Source organism: Amphiprion ocellaris, chromosome 14 (assembly GCF_022539595.1).
Source record: "Amphiprion ocellaris isolate individual 3 ecotype Okinawa chromosome 14, ASM2253959v1, whole genome shotgun sequence".
Taxonomy (NCBI): domain Eukaryota; kingdom Metazoa; phylum Chordata; class Actinopteri; family Pomacentridae; genus Amphiprion; species Amphiprion ocellaris.
Genome location: NC_072779.1, coordinates 27,327,384 through 27,347,693, shown reverse-complemented (window position 1 = coordinate 27,347,693; position 20,310 = coordinate 27,327,384). Strand labels below are relative to the sequence as shown.

The 20,310-nt window shown below is 37.5% G+C and overlaps 1 protein-coding gene across 2 annotated transcripts in view; it reads right to left on the bottom strand.

Annotated features, from left to right (window-relative positions):
* The window catches only part of alcama (activated leukocyte cell adhesion molecule a), a 64,676-nt gene that overhangs the window by 20,504 nt on the left and 23,862 nt on the right, over positions 1-20,310 (bottom strand). Inside the window, exons 3-9 of one of the 2 annotated variants that reach the window (XM_023269345.3) lie at positions 14,584-14,803; positions 13,671-13,735; positions 8,420-8,507; positions 7,092-7,259; positions 6,885-7,009; positions 6,451-6,583; positions 606-718 (exon numbers count right to left, since the gene is read on the bottom strand). In XM_023269345.3, the coding sequence (XP_023125113.1) occupies positions 606-718; positions 6,451-6,583; positions 6,885-7,009; positions 7,092-7,259; positions 8,420-8,507; positions 13,671-13,735; positions 14,584-14,803 (912 nt within the window). The remainder of the gene's footprint in view (positions 1-605; positions 719-6,450; positions 6,584-6,884; positions 7,010-7,091; positions 7,260-8,419; positions 8,508-13,670; positions 13,736-14,583; positions 14,804-20,310) is intronic. The other variant, XM_023269346.3, reaches the window with a different exon arrangement.

The following is a 20,310-nucleotide window of genomic DNA, read 5'->3' as shown; positions in this document are numbered from 1 at the left end:
ACTTTTTCAAAGTGCTTTTTGTCTCACTCCCCCTTCTTGCTTTTGCATATTGTAGCTCTACTTAAAACCTCATTAAGATCCAAATGTGCAAAAGGTAAATTCTAGCTATTTTTCAACTGGTCTTAAGATTTTGATCAGGTCTGTATGTGAGGTCAACTAAAGATCAGGGTCCATTCCAGAAGACCATCAAATCTGGAGGTGCTTGAGAGATTTGCCAAAGAAGAATGTGCTGGGATTCCTCAGGAAATGTGTCAGAGACTTGTTAAAAACTACAAAAACCAACTGCTAGCTGCTTTCCAGCAAAAAGGATACACAATTGACTATTAGCATCAAAGCGGCTAATAATTTTGACCCTGGTAGTTTTTGTTTTTTGTTAAATTATTTTGTTTCTGTGTGCAAAGTAAAATAATGTAAGCATCCAAAATAAAACTAGGATGTTTGGAAAAGCTGTGCTAAAAATTCCTTAATCAGTTTAACAGCACTTGGGAATTCTTTTGAAAAAAAACCACTAAAATTTCATATCGGGGATAATAATTTTGTCAACTGTACTCTTATTTTTTAATGCCAAATCTCTATTATCAGCCATCTAATCCCAGCATCATTACCTTTGTCCATGACACTTTAGCATCACCCGAGGCGTTCTTCTCCATTTTCACAGACAAGGCATCCCCTACTGTCTTAACAACTCTTCCAGTCAGACTCAGACTCAGGTCCAGGTCTGAGAAAACACAACAGAAAAAGGACGGATCTGTTGAGTCCTATCAGCTGACACGTCTATTCATTTTTGCTGCTTCTTATTGCAAACATGGCAAAACAACTGCCATAATGCGATAACCTTGAAGGGGACTCATTCTACACTAATAGCAAAAGGTCCAGTTTTTACGTCTACTTTCTGAAGAGTGTTTTTTTCTACACATCTGCAAACAAACCATCGTTTAACAGGTTGACACGTTTCTTTTGGAACATCTTTAAATTTAATAAAACACAAACATGCTGTTATGGCACATCCAGGTGACAAATACAGTCATGAACAAATGTTTACGTACACTCGTAAAGACCATGTATGGTAAGGTCCATAAATATTTGAACATTGGCACAGTTTTCAACATTTCATCTCTGTACACCACCACAATGGATGTGAAGCGAAACAATGAAGATGTGCTTTGGGTGCAGACTTTCAGCTTTAATTTGACAACAAATTGTATATGTGTGATCCACCTTTTTAAGGGAATAAAAGTAATTGGACAATTGGCTGCTCAGCTGTTCCATGGTCAGGTGTTCATTTCAACTGTGATATTTGTGTTTGGAATATGGTGAGGTCAATTCTCAATATGAAGTCTAAAGAGCTCTCACGATCAGTGAAGTAAGCCGACATTAGGCTGAAAAACCAAAACAAACCCATCAGAGAGATAGCAAAAATATCAGGTGTGGCCAAAGCAAGTGTTTAGTACATTCTTAAGAAGAAAGAATGCACTGGTGAGCTCAGCAATGCCAAAAGACTCAGAAGACCACGAAAAACAAGTGTGCTGGATGACAGAAGAATCCTTTCCCTGGTCAAGAATGACCCCTTCACAACAGTTGGCCGGATCAAGAACATTCTCCAGGAGGTAAAAGTCAACAATTCAGAGAAGACTTCACCAGAGTGGATACAGAGGGTTCACCACAAGATGTAAACCATTGGTGAGCCTCAAAAACAGGAAGGCTATGTTAGAATTTGGAAAAAAAACATCTAAAAGAGCCTGTGCAGTTGTGGATCAATGGACAGATGAGACAAAGATCAACTTGTACCAGAATGATGGGAAGAGAAGAGTATGGAGAAGGGAAGGAATTGCTCAACATCCAAGGCATTACCACCTCATCAGTGAAGCATGGTGATGGTAGTTTGATGGCGTGGGCATGTATGCCTGCAAAAGTAACTGGTTCTCTTATATCTGCTATAAGACTTTACAACATCAGCATCACTGGCTGATGTTAACATAAACTGGACTATATCATTACCACCCCAAACCATAAAATTTGCACTGACATTCTTGCACTGCACATCTTTGCACTTTTAAACTTTATTTTTATTTTTTATTTTTATTTTTTCTGTTAAGCCACTTTATCCTCATCTCTCACCCTTGTATATACTGTAAATATTATTACTATTGTTCTATTATTATTTTATTCTTATCACTACGTCCACTGTTACATAAGCTGCTGTAACAATGTAAATTTCCCCTGGAGTGGGGAGAAATAAAGAACTTTATCTTTATCTTATCTTATCTTATCTATTGATGATGTGACTGCTGACAAAAGCAGCAGGATGGATTTTGAAGTGTTTCATGCAATATTATCTGCTCATATTCAGCCAAATGCTTCAGAACTCATTGGATGGGGCTTCACGGTGCAGACGGACAGTATGCTTTTGCGTACTGCGAAAGCAACCAAAGACTTTTTTTAAGGCAGAGTAGTGGAATGTTCTGTCATTGCCAAGTCAATCACCTGACCCGAATCCAACTGAGCATCTATTTCACTTGCTGAAGACAAAATTGAAGGGAAATGCCCCAGGAACAAGCAGGACCTGAAAACAGCAGCAGTAGAGGCCTGGCAGAGTATCAGCAGGGACCAAACCCTGCATCTGGTGATGTCTATGGTTCCAGACTTCAGGCTGTCATTGACTGCAAAGGATTTGCAACCAAATAGTAAAAGTGACAATGTGATGTATGATTACGTTAGTTTGTCCAATTACTTTTGGTCCCTTAAAAAGTTGGAGGGCACATATAAAATGTGTTGTAAGTCCTCCACCATTCAGTGGTGGACCTGATTTGGATGTGAATACCCTCAAATTAAAGCTCAAAGTCTGCCTCTAAAGCACATCTTGATTGTTTCATTTCACATCTATTGTGGTGGTATACAGAACCAAAATGGTGAAAATTGTGTCAATGTTCAAATATTTATGGATCTGACTGTATATCATGGCAGTCTTGAGCTTCCAGTGACTCCTACTACTTATGTTTTATATTTAATGATTGAAACCCATATGTCTTTGTCACAAAAAAAAATTATGCATTTTTGTTCTCTCATAGATTTATTACACATACAGCTTACTTGTTGTTCCTAGAATCTCTAAAATTAGAATGGGAGGCAGAGCCTTCAGTTATCAGGCGCTTCTCCTGTGGAACCAGCTCCCAGTTTGGGTTCGGGAGGCGGACACCCTCTCTATTTTTAAGACCAGGCTTAAAACCTTCCTTTTTGACAAAGCTTATAGTTAGGGCTGACTGGGGGACCCTGACGGGGTGAGCTGGTGTTTTCATTTGCAAAACTGACTTCCCCTCTTGACGTCCCTTTAGTTTGCCCCTAGTTATGCTGCTATAGGCCTAGGCTGCTGGGGGAACTCTCTTGATGTACTGAGCCCTTCTCTAACTACCTATGTATTTACTATATATACCATTATTGCATTACACTCACTCTGTTTCTTTCTGTGTCCTTTCTCCGAGTGTCCCTGGTCCCAGAGCTGGATGCTTCAGATGTGTGGCTGTGTTTTATGGTCCTTGTGTCCCACCCCCCACCTCTCTATCTCTACCTCTACACCTCTATCTCTACCCCTCTACCTCTTCCTCTACCCCTCTACCTCTTCCCCTCTACCTCTATCCCTCTATCTCTACCTGTACCCCTCCATCTCTATCCCTCTACCTCTTCCCCTCTACCTCCATCCCTCTATCTCTACCTCTCTACCTCTTCTGTCCCTCTCAACCCGCCCGGCCAGCAGGCAGATGGGTCCCCCCACATTAGAGCCGGGTTCTGCTCGAGGTTTTTTTCCCTGTTAAAAGGGTGTTTTCCTTGCCACTGTCGCCTTTTGGCTTGCTCTGGGGGTCAGACATATGGGTTCTGTAAAGCGTCTCGAGACAATCTGACTGTAATTGGCGCTATATAAATAAAATTGAATTGAAATTGAATTGAACAGCAATGTTAATAGTTGGTTTAATGTCCTTTGGCCATTTTCACCTCAATTAGGCAGTTTTGGTAGCTATCCACAAACTTCTGGTGGTGTCTTTGACCACTCCTCTTAAGATAATTGGTGTAGTTGAAATAAATTTGGTGTCTTTCTTACTTTGAGAAGGCCACTGTAAAACCTTAATTCTAGCCTGATGTAGCTTTTTTTTTTTTTTTTACCATTTTTGATGTATGTTTGGGGTCACTGTCTTGTTGGAAGACCCGACGATATCCAAGACCCAATCTCATGGTTTTAGTTTTCCCTAAAGAATGCAGTCAGTCCTCCTCCTTTTTCATTATCCCATTCACTGTACGTAATGTACCAGCTCACTGGCAACAAAATAGCCCCAGAGCAAAATACTACGACCACCACCTCGAGATAGCCTTCTTCTTTGTTCATGTGATCAGCAGCAAATTTCAAACCTCAGTCAGCCTTTAAGGAGCTACTTTTGGAGGAACAGCTTCCTTCATTCATGGCAGCCTCTCAGCCCATGGTGATGGAAAACACGCTTTACTGTGGATACTGACAGCTGTGTTCAGCATGCTTCTAATTAATTGCAGACCTGCTTTTTGGTGATTCTTGGTCTCTTGGTCTCTCAGCAGGAGGTGTTAACTTGAATTTTCTCCCCGATTGCGGCAGTGACACAGTTGTCCCATGCATTTTCTTCTAAGAATTTTTTTGCACAGTTGATTCTGAGATCTGAAGCATCTTTAAAATGGTTTGAAGTGACTTTGCTGACTTGTTCAAGTCAATGGAAATGTGCAATACAATTATGTACACCATAATGTGTTAGAGGGATATATGTAGTGGAATGTTGTGTTCTAGTGACAGAGGGGCAACTGTAGTATAACAATGTGCAATATTGATAGAGGGATATTTGCAATAACAACAAAGGGATATTTACAATATAATCCTGTGTAAATGTTAATTAATTATTGCTTGGTAGCTTGCCTTAGCCCTCCAGCTTTTGTTGGTTTGTGTGCACAATGTGTTATTGCTTGTCGCTTGTCTTTCTTTTTTGTATATATTTGTTCAGTTATGGTAATATGCTATATGTAGGTATATGTATATTGTATATGTAAGGTTTTTTTTTATTTTTAACCTGCTAATGGGGCTCGGGATGGAAATTAGCCGTATGGCTATAATAGTAATAATAATGAATACGAACTGTCCCATTTTAAAAATAAATAAAACATAAATAAAACAAAAATGTAATGATTTCCTTCTTCAGATCTTTGCTGAGCTCTTCAGACTTTGCCACTGTGGTGTTTGTGGCTGAGTCTTATGAATGTATCAAATGGGCCTACTTAAATAGACACAGAGAAGTCAGTAGCTGTAGTCAATTATAATCACTCACAAGTTGCGAGGATGTCATGTCAAAAAATTTGATTTGAACACAGCTTTATACATCACCAAAACTTATAATTTAAGTTGCTATATGTATATTTTTGACCCAGCAGATTTTGTCATATTTCCAGAAGATTCATATTAAATCTGCGATCGAACCAAAATGCATGTTTGTAAGTTGTGACAAGGATGCAATGTTTTAATGATTCCATCATAGAAAATTAAGAGTTATAAGATTCATTGGAAAATCAAGACTGTCATGATATACATGGTATCTACAAGTGTATGTAAGCTTTTGTTCATGACTGTAAGTGAAGGAAATTTGGTACTGCAAAATATACTGCGTATTTAGGACAGTTACATCACAGCTTGCAAGTCAACCAGAGCAACACCAATTTTCTGTTACAAGGAGGGCATGATCCCTTTAGATACACTCAAACTCAATTTGTAAGTTGTGTCAGCCTTTTAAAAAAATGTTTTCAATCATTGTTCCCGGTTGAACTGAAGACTTAGAAACATACACAAGAAGGGAGTAATTACTTGAAGCAGTGCTGAAGAAGAATGGTAGGAGGAAAAAACAGTTATCACTTCACTTTCTCACTGTTGCTCACTCAGTTTAAAAAAAATTAAATTAGTTTTCCGTCTCTTGCGTGACAGGCGACACTGCCAGGCTGGGTTTTCGTAGTTAAAATTTGATTATGACGAGCACCCAGATAGCTCAACAGGTTGAGCTTGAGACCCATAAACAGTGCCCGACGCAGCGGCCTGGGTTTGATACCTGCTCATGGCCCTTTGCTGCAAATCTACCCCCTCATTCTTCTCCGTTCTTTCCTGTCTGCCTCTTCACTAACCTGTCAAATAAAGCAAAAAATGTCCAAAAAAATAACTTAAAGAAAAAATTTCATTATAATAGCTCTGTTCCTATGACTTGGTTTATAGTTAATAAAGGTGCCTTAATCTTTACAAAATAATGTAAGTAAACATTGCAAAACTATGCTGGAGTTTTGGGGGAGCTGTCATTTCTTAGCAAAGGCAATGTGAAGACAACAGTTGGATGTTTCTGTCTGTGCAGCAGCAACGATTTCGCTCCTTGTGGTACGGTATGGTTACGTTCTACCAGCACTCACAGCTAACAACGATGCTTTGGGAGGCCTCCATTTCTTCATTATCTGCCATGGAGCATTTGTATTCACCTGCAGCCACTCTGTTGATGGCATTCAAAGTGTAGGTGTCTGAATTTTCCACCAGCACTTTCTGGCCCTGGTCAGAGGAGGAAGGAGTAGACAGAGATACCATTAGTTCATCTCACTGTTATAATATCAGGAAGTGAGAGAAAAAGGAAGGGTGAAGACGGGAAGTTGAGTAGACTAACACTGATTTTTTTTTTTAAAATTAGTACAGATGAAGATTAAGTCTTTTTAAAACCCATTCCAATATCTAAAAAGCAGGGGCAAGGACACTAACACTGCACCCTACGCTTAGCGCTACATAATAGCACTGCTATCATTGCAGAGTAGATAACAGTACCTGACTTCAGGTTAAACACTAGGCGCCGACTCACCTTGATGTAGAAGAAAAAGGAGCTGGGTGGAGGGTTGCCATCAGCGTGACACTTCAATGTCACATTATCACCTTCTATGATGGGCCCCTTGGATATAATTTGGAGACTAACCTTCTCTGAGGGATCTGAAAGGTTCATAAACAGAAAGTAGAATTATCATCTTTTTGGTTATCTGTCACTGGAAAAATTAAACTGCATTTCACTTACAGTGAATAGGAAATGGTTCCATCTCCATTTCCTGATTGGTCAGCTTGTGTGTAGCAATGCAAGCAAAGACTGCACCAATGTCCTGCTTGGTGGCTACATACTGGAGGGTGGAGGAGGTAGTGGACAGGCCCGTGGCTGGGTCCAGCCTCAAGCTGGGTGTTATCACAGCTGGATTGACAGGCACATTGCATTGATTATGCTTACCATCAGTCACCCATCCATTGTTCTAAATAGAATCAAACAAACTCCAAAGATTCAAGGGGTTTGTTGTCATATGCATAGGCAGGAATTTGTGCCACCAAAACAGAATCTGAATGATTTATATTTAAATTTGTATGGTCCAACTTGAATAATTAAAAAAAAAAAACAACTGAATTAGAATCATATAATTTGAATTTGAAGTCATTAAATTGAAACTGCATTCCAATACACTTTAAATCCAATGTAAAAATTTAAAATTGAATTTTGTTGTTATATTTACTGCTCACCGAAAAAGTCAACTATCTACATTTGGTTTTTACAATTCAAATTCGGTTACTGAAACTCAGATTCAGGTTCTGTCATACTGTGCCACACATCCACGTCACTGAGGAAGAGTACTCGTGACCAGAGCTCTATCAGCCAATCAGCATCTGCAGTATATAAACATAGAGAACATGTTGTCCCCTCCTCTTTTTCCACAAAGTGAAGGTAAAGTATCTTGGAAGTTAATCAATTATTAGTTAGGTTTTTACATACACAGAGACAATGTTTATCGTGGCAGTATTGGGTTTCTAATGACTCATACAACTCTTAATTTTCTACCATGGAATGATGATATTTAAAGAGAATCTGTAATAACTCCAGGAAAGAACAGTATGCATGATTGGTTTTCTGAGACAAAGATGCATGTGTTTCAGTCATTCCATAATAAGAAAATAAAGGTTTGTAGGAGTCACTGGAAATTCAAGACTGCCAAGAAAGTGTTTACAAAGTACATGTAAACTTTTGTAGTGCTGTGCTTAACCTGTTTCCTGAATGCACTTATTCATACGCTCATCACTCACATCTACTCATATATACTGAGGTTACTGCAAAGGTCTAACAGTTTTGCACACTGATTACTCCAATAATTACTGTCTGATCCAACAGTTTGTAGTTCCATTTTACTGCATCCCTGGTGACAGATAAACAGGAGTCAATGATGTATTTCTATGACAGATTTTATTTCTACTCTCCTGTCAATGTATAAATCACTGGTTGCCCCCTGAGCGAATCTTTGATTAACAGCACTGTGTGTGGACTAGATAGTTTCTGGGTAAGTCGCCAAACAGTGTATAGCACATTACCTTTCCCACTGGCTAACAAAGGTTGCCCATTCTTTTTCCATGTGATAGTAGCTGCAGGGTTTGCATCTGCAACAACACATGTTCCTACCTGAACAAAACAGAAAAACAATCAGACTGTTAAAACAAAGCCTGCACAGTCACAGAGCTGTTTCTTTTACTGCTGCAACACATACAATAATTTATTATCTGTCATAGAAACCCTTTTCCTGAACTAGAGAATCAGTATTTTAACTTCGTATGATTAGGCCCTTCTACTGCAAGGCTATAATGTTTTTTCACTGACTGGTGTCAGAGCAGAACCTGCTGTCCTGTTTTTTTGGTTTGTGCAGGAGTTGGCAGACGAATTTGGCTTGTTCCCCACAAGGACCTGCAGACAGTGTTCGATGATCTCACGCTCACAGTTTGAGCCACAGAAGCAGTCAAGCCTGGATCTGGTGTTTGTTGAGATGATGCTCTTGCTGGTGCTCACCACTGCTAAGAGGGGTAGGAACATCTGTGCACTGACAGTGCACCCATCCCACATGACAAACATAAGGTCATGGCATCCTCTTTCAGACTTATAGTGATTCTTATAGTGAGACTTATTATGAGACTTATGGTGATTCGGCTGAGCATTTTTTCCTCTTCCTCATATTAGCAGCTAGGAGAGGCACCTTCACACACTGAGCCCTGTGTGGGCTCTGACCTGCTACAAGGACTGCACAGGGGAATTGAGAAGGTTCAGTTTTATGTCAGATCCAATAAGCAGAGTGCTCATCACAAAATTCCTTAGAGGGCAACACAGACAGAATTTGGAACACATCCAGTGATTATTCCATCAGTAAGATTGCAAAGAAGCAAAGGCAGAAGATTTCATTAATATCCAATGTGTGACAGTATATGAGGAAACTGGATATGTTTTATCTGTACAAAAACTGTCCACAAAGTTTTTGTTTATGGCCTTGATAATACGTCAGTTCAACATTTTATTGGGTGTTAAATGTAAATGGTAAGGTCAAACAAATGTCATGGGCTATTCTCTCTAAAAAGAATAACTGAGGAGAAAGCCCTGGACAAAAATCTGACCAAATAGCTGTTGTTAGCACCTTCATTATAACACCCATTCCAGTGAAGCCTTACTTTCCCTGCCCTAGAGTTGTATAATACAATATAACAGTAACAGAAGAATGGTGGATGGTTCCCAGAGCAGACAAACAATTCCCTTATTCAGAGATGAATTAGATTTTGTTTCAAAAGCACATTGTTTTCCTGTCTGTTACAGCTTCAGGACTTAAGGTCGCCAACGGTAGCAGAGATATGCTGCGTGTGAACCAGATAAGGTGTGAGTCATAACTACATTCCTTTTCCCATGGTTTCATATCCTGTACAGCCTGCACCTCTGACTTACCACAAAAAAGTATTCTGACAGTAAATACAAGTCACAGAAGCCCTTATTAGAATGTTTATCAATTTACTGATGTATGCATATATGTTTTTATTTAAAGTTTCCCTTCATACACACTTTTATCGTTCCATGAATCTTAAAGGAGTAACGTATTGAAACACAACCCACTGCTAGTGGGGTGTAGTTTTAGTGCAGCTGCTGGGGGGGGGGGGTGTGGGGGGTGGGGGCTGGGGGGGGGGCACCTTCAGGGGGGCAGTGCCAGGGTAAATTGATTGGCACAGCTGTTCCACATTGTTTCATCAGTCTCTTCTTATGCAGCAGGATGCTGGATCTCAGAGCAGTCACACAGACTAATTTTGCTTAAAAAAAAGTCCTTTGTTTTTGTTAGACGTGTGCACTTCAGCAGAGATGGACAGAATGAAGCAGAAGAAAACAGAAAATATGTGGTTGACCCCAATAAAGACAGCTACTGCACCAATTCTGTCTGACCATGTGACTGTGCTGAGGGAACCCACCATAAAAGGCTCTGTGGCCTTAAAATTTAAAGACTTCTTCTTCCCCATTGAAAAATCCAGGATCTCTGAATATGTCAACACTGTTAAACTTTAAAGCATAACTGCGTTACACAAGAAAAGTTAGACTTCACTTCTCAGTGTATTTTCTCGGGACAGTTTCATGTTTCTGTGTCACACTTGTGTAAGGTACATCATGGTGTTTGACTGGCTTACAAGTTAGCTGCGATGTCATAAATCCTGTGGTTAAACTGAGATTTTGGAGAAATAGAGAAACCTGCATTCTTCTGCAGACTTCCAATTGTCTAATTACACAGTGAAGCTTAAACATCTATGTGAAGGATTATTCTGCTGTCTTGATTATTATTTGACAAACCCATCTAATACTATTATGAGATTCTAGGTATATTGTAGCATTGAATTAATTTGTCCCCAGAAGTTTTTTTGTAGAGACTCCCTGGTTTACATTCACACCAAAGCTATAGGCATTCACACAGTATCAGGGGCAGCACAGTACAGCCAATCTTCTGCTGTTGTCATTGAGCACAGTAGATTTGTCAAGCTATGGTGACAGCAAAGAAAAAAGGCAAGAAATTAAGACATATCTGTCATTACATGAAATGTATGTTGTTTAGGAGTGCCTAATTTACTCCAGCAGAGCAGGATGTTGCATCTTACTCTTTATACAATATCATTCACAGATGTATGCTTGGAGTGTTGTCATTTTCAGTCAATAGTATTTGCTCACTGAGGACACACACATATATGTACATAACATGCAGACCTGTGCATTTAAGAAGCAGGTCAGTTTTGGTGTTTTCACCTGAAAATTACCCCAAGCTGATATCTTGTTCTGCATTAACCTGAAACGAGGTTTTTATGCTTTCACTTTCACAAGCAACACACTATCACAAGATGAGAACGCTGTGACCGAGAAAGATCAGATACTACCCGTCTGATCATGATTTTCAATAACAAAACTTTGTGCATTGTGTGAATCTCATCTATTAAGGATCTGGCAGTTCCTTTCAGCTGCATGACTCACATCATTTCATTATAAACTACACAGGGGCTGAGTGTAGCGAAAATGAAAATACTAATTCCACAGAGGTAGATCTGGCCTGCTGCATTCTTCACCATTTAACATGACATTCACCTCTAATTAGAAATTCCAATTTAGTATGAAGCATCTGTGTCCTCCTCTTTTATTTTTTACAATTCATCAAAACTCAATCCATCCATTCCACTCCCAGTTATATTTCTCTCCTACTCACTATTACTTCACTTTTTCCCTCTCTCTCTCCCCCCTCACTACTACCCTCACATGTTTAGGTGAGAAAGCCTATAGAGGTGGCGGAACTCTCTTGATTCCTTAATGAACGAGTTTGCTGCACAGGGTGAAAGAAATGTGAATTGCTTGTTAGGGAGATAAGACAGATGACCACTGTGAATATGCTGTCCAGCTTTTCTTTTTTTTCAAACAGATTATCATACTAGTGTTCAGAAAATGAATACAAACAGATTAGTAAGGAAAGAAATTCTTTCAGGAATGGATATTCTACTATGGATCAAGAGGTGCCTCAAATACATAATGCAGGGTGTGATTGTCTGTTTAGAAACATAAGTGAAAATGATAAAGCAGGTCTGATAAGACAGATCTGTTTACAAATTTAAGCTACTGTGACAGTAAACTCTGTTGTGTTTAGTCTAGCACTTTTAGCTGGAGCCACATTAACTGCCTTTGCTTTCAGCTTCCTTAACACCTAAATGGCCTGTAGAATAATTAAGATCAGCAAATAATGCCAATACTGACATTCACACACTGCATAAATTCTCAATGTTAGTTTACTGCTGCTAAATGAGATATATTTGAAATTTACGATAAACAGCCATATAGAAGTGATGACTTTCAACTTGGCTTCCACATAGTGCAAGAGGACCTCCATTCCTGTTATTATTCCGTAATAGTTTCGAGGAATGTGTAATTAATTCTGTGTAAAGTATTTTCTCATCAAACAGCATATAATTTAAGATCAAACTGGAGGCTGTACACGTTATATCCAAATTGTGTACCATTTACCAGAGTGACTTTGCTATTTACTTTGTACATACCCCCCTAGGCAGTATATTATTAGGAAACACTGTACAAATTACAATTGCTATGCAGATGACACCCAGTTATATTTATCTATAAATATCGTCAAAATCTCTCATTTATAGCTGAAAAACTAGCCCATGCATTTAAAACTTCTAGGCCAGACTATTATAATTCCTAATTATGTATTATGATGTACCAATAATTCTCTTAAAAACCTCTCGCTGATACAAAATGATGCAGCCAGGGTTCTGACAGAAACCAGCAACAGAGATCATATTTCTCCCATATTAGCTCCTCTTCATCAGCTCCCTGTAAAATCCAGGATAGAATTTAAAATCCTGCTTCTCACATATAAAATTCTTAATGGCCAGCTCCATCATATCGCAAAGGTGTTATTGTACCATATCATCCTAACAGAACAAGACTGCTGGTTTAATTGTGGTTTCCAGAGTTTCCAGAATTAGGACGGGAGTTCTAAATTTGTAAGGTCTTCACCTTAACTACGGTAAGTGCTATGAAATGATATATGTTGTGAATTGGTGCTATATAAATAGAATTGAACTGAATTGAAAAAAATGTTAACCTCACACAAGATAGCTGCACTAACACATTTTCAAATTATCTCCAATTCTCTCTCTAAATGGAGTTTAAAGCTCAGTGTTGATATTTATGGAGAACCCTGGTAGAATAAAAGAATTATCTACTTGGAAGCAAGAAATTAGTCAACTGACATGCCTTGCAAACAACTTCCAATATTGTCCTATAAACATGAACTGTAGTTAAGATGACAAGTACAAAACTGTATCATCTAGAAGATCTTATTTTCATCTTTCTTTTCTTTGTTCTTCTGATATGACCTTGTCTAATGCCTCAGGCTTCTTGGACTAAGCAAATTATTCGACATGTCAGCTAACCCTAACCCTTCTGCTTACCCATCACTGGACTCCAGTGATAACTCATCCAACACTCATTTGCTTTTAATATCGTGTGGAGTGGTTTTCACTAAAACAACGTATCCACAACAGTCATTTCCCACAGAAACTCACAAGCTCAGTCAAACAGACAAACAGCAATTCCCTGAACCGATAAATGTTTACATTCAGTGCACAACATTGACTGTGCTGCAGGTCATGTACGCATCATTTCAGACCATAAACACATTACTGTGTGCAGAATTAATGTGGCTCAGTGAGACAGCTTTACACTTCACACCACTGTACAAAGACACTAAAGTATTAAAATTGTAGGAAGTCTTACCGTTGTTAATATGTCCTTCTGCAATACTTCAGATTTGTCCATAATCTGAAATGATGATGGTTTCTCTACAAATGTGAAAGGACAGTGTCAGAGTTTGGCTTAAAGACACAAAAAATGGAAAGAAAAAAAAACTTTCTTTCCCCCATACTTTCAATAATTCCTACATTTTCTTTTCTGGGGCACAATGAAGAAACACAAAAATGTTTCACCCACAGCAATCAGTAACCATCAAACAGACAGAAACAGAATAGATAAATCCACAGTAGGTAACAATTTTTAAACAGCTTGGTTTTTGAACTACAACAAAAACTGTTCTAAGCAAAACTGCCTCCAAATGTCACCCATGTGTCTTTGCGTAAGCAAGGCAAATGCTAATGTTTTAGGTCGATTGGTAAATGCTAGGGATTTCTGTTTAGATTTTTTTTTTAAATGTAAATAGAAGACACCAAGTGGCTAGTAACACACTGATAATCACAAAATATTCTGTATAATGAATAGGTTTGCATGAGTTTATCTGTTTGAAGAAACTAAATATTTATGTATTTCATTTGTTTCCCAGGATTCTTTGAAAAAAAAATCTTGCAATGACAAAATTTCAAATTGGACTTTCATTTAATTGCTACTTGCTGTATATTCAGTGTTTAGCAAGAAACCTGTAATTGAATTTACCTAGCTACGATGAAAGGGACTACTGCTCTGCCTATTTTGAATACTAATTTTTGACAGTTTTTTGTGTAAAATAAGCTCATTCACAGTGCTCAGTCTATCTCTGAGGTTAACCTTGTACTACTTCAGTTTTAATATGATTGTGACAGCATTCAGTTGAGATTGAAGCTGAGATGAAATTTAACAGAAATGTTGCAGGTTCTCACTAATCAAGTTCATATTATGACTTGTTCATGTTAGAGCTTACTGTAAACAACGACAGAGACGGGATACTCCAAGAGATCAGTGTCTGACACCACCATGCAGGTGAAGGTCTTCTGGTCTTTAAGTGAGGCCCGGTTGATGAGCAGGCTGAACTTGTCATCAATGCTGACCCGCTGGGCATAATCGTCTGTGGCCTGAATGGTGGCTTGGTCATTGCGTGTCTGTTTGATCAAAAGATCGCCAGGAGTGCCATCATTTTTTTCCTAATGTGTCAGACAACACAGGGAGGAAACAGACAGCATAGTAACGTGAAATTTTGTAAATCCATACATTACATTCCTCAACCAAATAATTGTTTACTTAAACAGACATACAAAAATATATTTATCTAGGACACTGAATTAAGTAGGAGGACCAACGAGGAAGATCGTTCACTTGTAAAACCATTACATAGCTACACACTTACTATTGCCTGTTACAATATTTACTTCAAACTGAAAAAAAACACCTTGAGATAAGCGTTATTTTAGTTTACTTCATTTAAAGTTGAACACTTGCTGGTCAAATTATTGACCTAGCAAACTACTTCTAAACTAAATTTCTAGCAGATCTGTCTTTATGCATAGTAGCTAGCTTGCTAAGCAGGTCCAGCAAACAAACTAGTTGAAACCAGTCAAATTAAGTCAATTAACACACTTTATTAACTAGGTGAAACAAAATCTTAGTTTACTGGTTTTTACTCTAATTTGATGCTGTGGTAAATAAGTCAAAGAAAAATTGGGTCTTCATCCTACCTGCCTGACAGAACATCATACTGTTTCGTGTTTACACTTAATTGCAGCTTACAGCTGTACAGCACATGGTAATATACATTCAGAGTGACTTCTTGGTCATAACTTCTAGGTTGCAACACTTAAATTTCATTGCTGTCAGACAAAATTAAAAATAGAGCTTTAGAGTTTAAATTTTAGTGGGGTCACAAAAAAACTTTATGACAAAAATATATTTTGTGCTGTAACTAAAAGGTGTTTTTGTTTGTTACTGATTAATTTGTAGTTTTTCCTGTTTTTGTTTTTTTTTTACTTATTTGGAGTAAAATGTAAAAAAAAAAGTGTAAAAATATCAAATGCAACTGGTGATACTATAGAAGGTGTCATATTTAAATGTTCTGTCTTTTTTCTGACCAAAAGCCTATAATTCAAGCAGTTTATAAAGAGACATGACAAGAGGAGCAGCAAATCCTCTCATTTGAGAGCCACTTGTATTAAAGGTGTTGTGTATCATGTTAAAGTGACAGAGAGACAAAAATTTTGTTAGTTTTAATTTTGAGAACGCAAGACAATTTTTTGACATAATAGAAAGCAAATTGATGTTGGATTTAATCTTCAAAAAAGCCCAGCTAAGAATATGCACCTGAAATAATGCATGCATGACAAAAAATTCTTTCTAAAACTTAGGTTTTCATTTAATTCAATGACTACAGAAACAAACAGGTTTCTTTCATTTTTTTAAATAAAAGAATAAAGAAGTATTACTTTTTTCAATGATATTCTATTTCTTTTGTAAAGCTGTTGAGCAGAGGCTAATCCATTAGTCTCTGAATGACTCTGATGATTAGAAGTCTCTTTTAATTATGAGTCCAGGAACCTTCAGAACATGTCTACACAATGGACTTGTGGACTGACGTTTCCAGATGTACGTTTTTTTTTTCTCATTTGAGTTTTTATTAATTTTAAGCAAACAAAAACACACAGAATTTAACTTTAAAAAAAAAAAAAAAAAACCCAAAAAACATAAACAACAAAACTCTCTAGCTCTAGAGGTGGAACCCGTGGTGGCCGAAGTGGCGATAATCTCAGAGGGGCATATAACAACAATAACAACGGCAGTGGTGCTCAACGTGCGGGCAGAGGTCGAGCAACACCCAGGGACCTCATCAAAGTTGAGGAGTTCCAAAGGGGCAAGCCCCGTAGGAGAAATGTCAGTGAAACCTTGAGTGAAGCCTCTGAATATGAGGAACTTCCTAAGAGGCGCCGACAGAAGGGATCTGAAAATGGAGAAAGTTCTAGTTCTAGTTTTCTTGTCCGCATACAAGATATGGTGACCATGAGTCAATAAAGAAAAAAAAAACACACACGCACAAAAAGGGCAGCAATCACATATCAGTTTTACATCTCATGAATATCATAGATTTTATATAGATGTTATGCATCACCAATGCGAGCCAGAAAAACCTGCCACATCTGGCTAATTTTACTTGGGACATTGTTTACCCTGGCGACAATATTCTCAAAAGCAATTGTCTCTGTCATCAGCTTAAGCCATTCTGCAAATTCTGGCTTACATGGTCTCTTCCAATTCCGTAAGATGATACCATACAGCCCTACCATACAGCCTGTTAAAATCAATCTAAGCTCTGCCTTACACAGGCTTGACGGTATAGGAGACAACAGCTAACAGCTATGTAGCTGTGGTGATTCTGTGGTGACCCTTGAACAGTCCCATATAGCATGAAAAAATGTACCCTCTTCTTTATTACATTTCCAACATTTTTTGCCCTTTATTAATCCCATTTTAAACAATTTCAGGGATGTAAAATAATACTGATGTACAATTTTATAGTGGATAAATTTACTTCTTGCATCCCTCGTAGCCCACCCCACATTTGAAATCACATCTTGCCATGTTTCCTCATTAATCTCTTTACCAAGGTCTTTTTGCCATAACAATCTCAGACTTTCACATAATCTTTTTGGTATAATTTGATTTTTTTTTTAAAATAAAAACCTGATGCAAAATGAAATACGAAGTAAATTTAGAAATTTTTGGACCTCATTCTCCTCTACCACTACCCTTTCTAGTTTAAAAATGGATTTCATACTACGTCTGAGCTGCAAATACTTCCAGAAATCCCCTTTATCATTTAAATTAAATTGCTGTTTAAGATCCTCAAATTACATAAATGTAGTCTTTATAAAGATCATTGACAACATGTATCCCTTTTGTCATCCATATATCCCAACAAAAAAATGTTTTTCCAGTACAGATAGAAGAATTATTCCATATAGAAGAATAGCTTTGAATATATTGTGAAAGCCCCAAAAATTTGTGTCCTTGGCCATGCTCACTGAGAGTGCTCATTGAGTTAATTTCTGATTTGTAAAGTTGGTTATATAAATTTGCAAATGTATTATTGATCTCCTTAATGTTTGTCAACAATTCCCCTTTAGTATTTTTAATAGTGGTGGACACGATTAAAAAAATTTTAACTAATTACAGGCTTTGTAATTAACCGCAATTTAATTGTAGTTTTGTCAAATAGCAATATTTGACACAATAAGTGAAGTTTTTCAATTCAAATAAAATTGTGGTTGACAGTTGAATCAATGAATAGACATATACGTGTTTATAATTTAAAATTTATTTTAAAGAAGGAAAATGGGACATACAGAAAAAAGTGATTTTGATGACTTTTAAGTCATCAAAATCACTTTTTTCACTGTATGCCTGAATTTAGTTGTTTTTTCCACTGTATGGCACATAAAATCAGCATAAGTAGTTCAAGGAGCTTCAGAAAGTTATAAATCCACAGATTCATTCTGCTTCCATCTTTTCTGGGATAAATGGTGTAATTTTGATGGTTCCTTTTATAGGAATATCAATTTTTATTCATGTAATTTTTTTTTATAAACAAAAAGTTTATAATTAAGTTATTAAAAGAGATATTTTTGTTGTTTAGGTTATTCCTCCTCCAAGGAGGCAGAGCCTTGACGGAGTAAAAACTTAAACCACAAAAATGTTTCATTTCTATTTATCTGCATTTTTCATCTGTCTGCTACATTCACAGACTACTGCAAATCTAAGTGCAATTATAGCGATTTTATTCAACATTTTAAGACTTTCTGTAAACTCAAGCACTGTCCAGAAAAGTGGTCTATTATGGGATGGCCACACCGTTAGCCGTTAACGTGACTCGTAGCTAACGTTAGCTCTGGTGCTAACAGCAACATGTTTTACACTGAGGTGATACCGTCGGCTTGAAGTGACGCAGTGATCAGAAAAATCTTTGTTGTACAATTTGCACACAACCAGGCTTTTATCTGCAGGCTGGAAGATTTTTAAAAGAAAATTTTCTGCCCAACAAGCTCAATGTAATCTCATCTTCCTTGACTGTTCACCAGTGCCTGACTTCACTCAGTGCTTCCGTGCTTCTTCTTCATGGCTACAAACAGACTTCAGGTTCATTCCCGCCACCTACTGGGCTGGAGTGTTCATCAGTGTTACCGGTGTGCCAGAAATAAGGGAACTGAGGAGGGTGCAATTAATTGCGTTATTATTTTTAATGCGTTATTTTCGCCATAATTAATTAATTGAAATGAACGCATTGAAGTCCCAGCCCTAATTTTTAACAATGGCTATAGCATGACTTGCCTCCTTCAGATGCAGCTGTCTAGTTAGTAACTTCCCAGATTTTTCGCCACTTTCATAAAAATGACTTTTTAGTCTAAACAGGGCGTACTCAGCTTTTTTATTATATATTTCATTTACTTGAAGTTTCAGGTCACATATTTTTTAAAATACTGTATCATTATATTTTCCAGATACTACCTTCTCTAATAATTTGAGCCTAGACTCAAGATTATTTATTCTTTGTGTTTGGCCTCTTTTTTTTCTACTGGAATATGCTATAATTTTCCCACTTATATAAGCCTTAGAGGCCTCCCAAACCGTTTCCACCCTATCAGTTGAACCAATGTTCAGCCGAAAAAATTGGTCAAGCTCCTCTTTTATCAAATTCTTAAATTGAGGATCTTGAAACAGAGATATGTTCATCCTCCATCAATTTTTCTTTACCTAATGTGACTTCATTACTAAACTTAGTTGCACTGCAGCAGGGATTAACCAGAAAATAATCAATCCTGGAATGTGATTTGTGATTGTGAGAATAGAATGTACATTCTCTCTCTCGGGGATTTACAAGTATCTATATATCAATCAATCCATTATCCTTCATCAATAATTTAATTGCCCTTCTATCTTTAGGTATATTGTTCGAGAAAGTGGTTTCATCTCGAGCCCCATCTAAAACCTGATTATAATCTCCGGCAATAATTGTATGTCCATCATCTGTCCCTCCAACTACTTTATTTATTTTATGATAGAAACTCATATGTTCCATGTTTGGAGTATATATGTTACACAAAACTTTTATTCCATTAAATTTTGCCTCCAAATATATCATTCTTCCTTCCTCATCTTTTTGTTCCTTAATAATGAGAAAATTCAATTTCTTGTGCACCAAAACAGCCACTCCATTTTTTTTACTTAAATATGAACTATGATATATCTGGCCCATCCAATCCCTTTTTAATTTGACAGCTTCTCAATCAATCAAGTGAGTATCTTGTATAAAGGCTACCTGGGTCCAGATTTACATTTGATACAACCCGCGTTTTTGCAAAGGCAACTGATCTTTCTTATGGCCTGCAGTGCTTATCCTGAATCATTCAGGTATTGACTGGCTGAAAGTGCATTTTCTCTAATTATAAATCAGATCGTATATGCTGTATCTGTCAGTGGATATCTCTGAATAAACTTCTACTATAAAACAAAGGTCTTATATCCTGCAGTGTGCATTGGATGTGAAGGCTAGATTGAAAAATGTTACAGTGTCGGTGTACCCTGTCTTCTTTACTTACTTTATTTTTATATAATAATATAAAAAATAAAGCACTGAAAGGCATTGCAAAATAGTGGTCGACTCGATTAG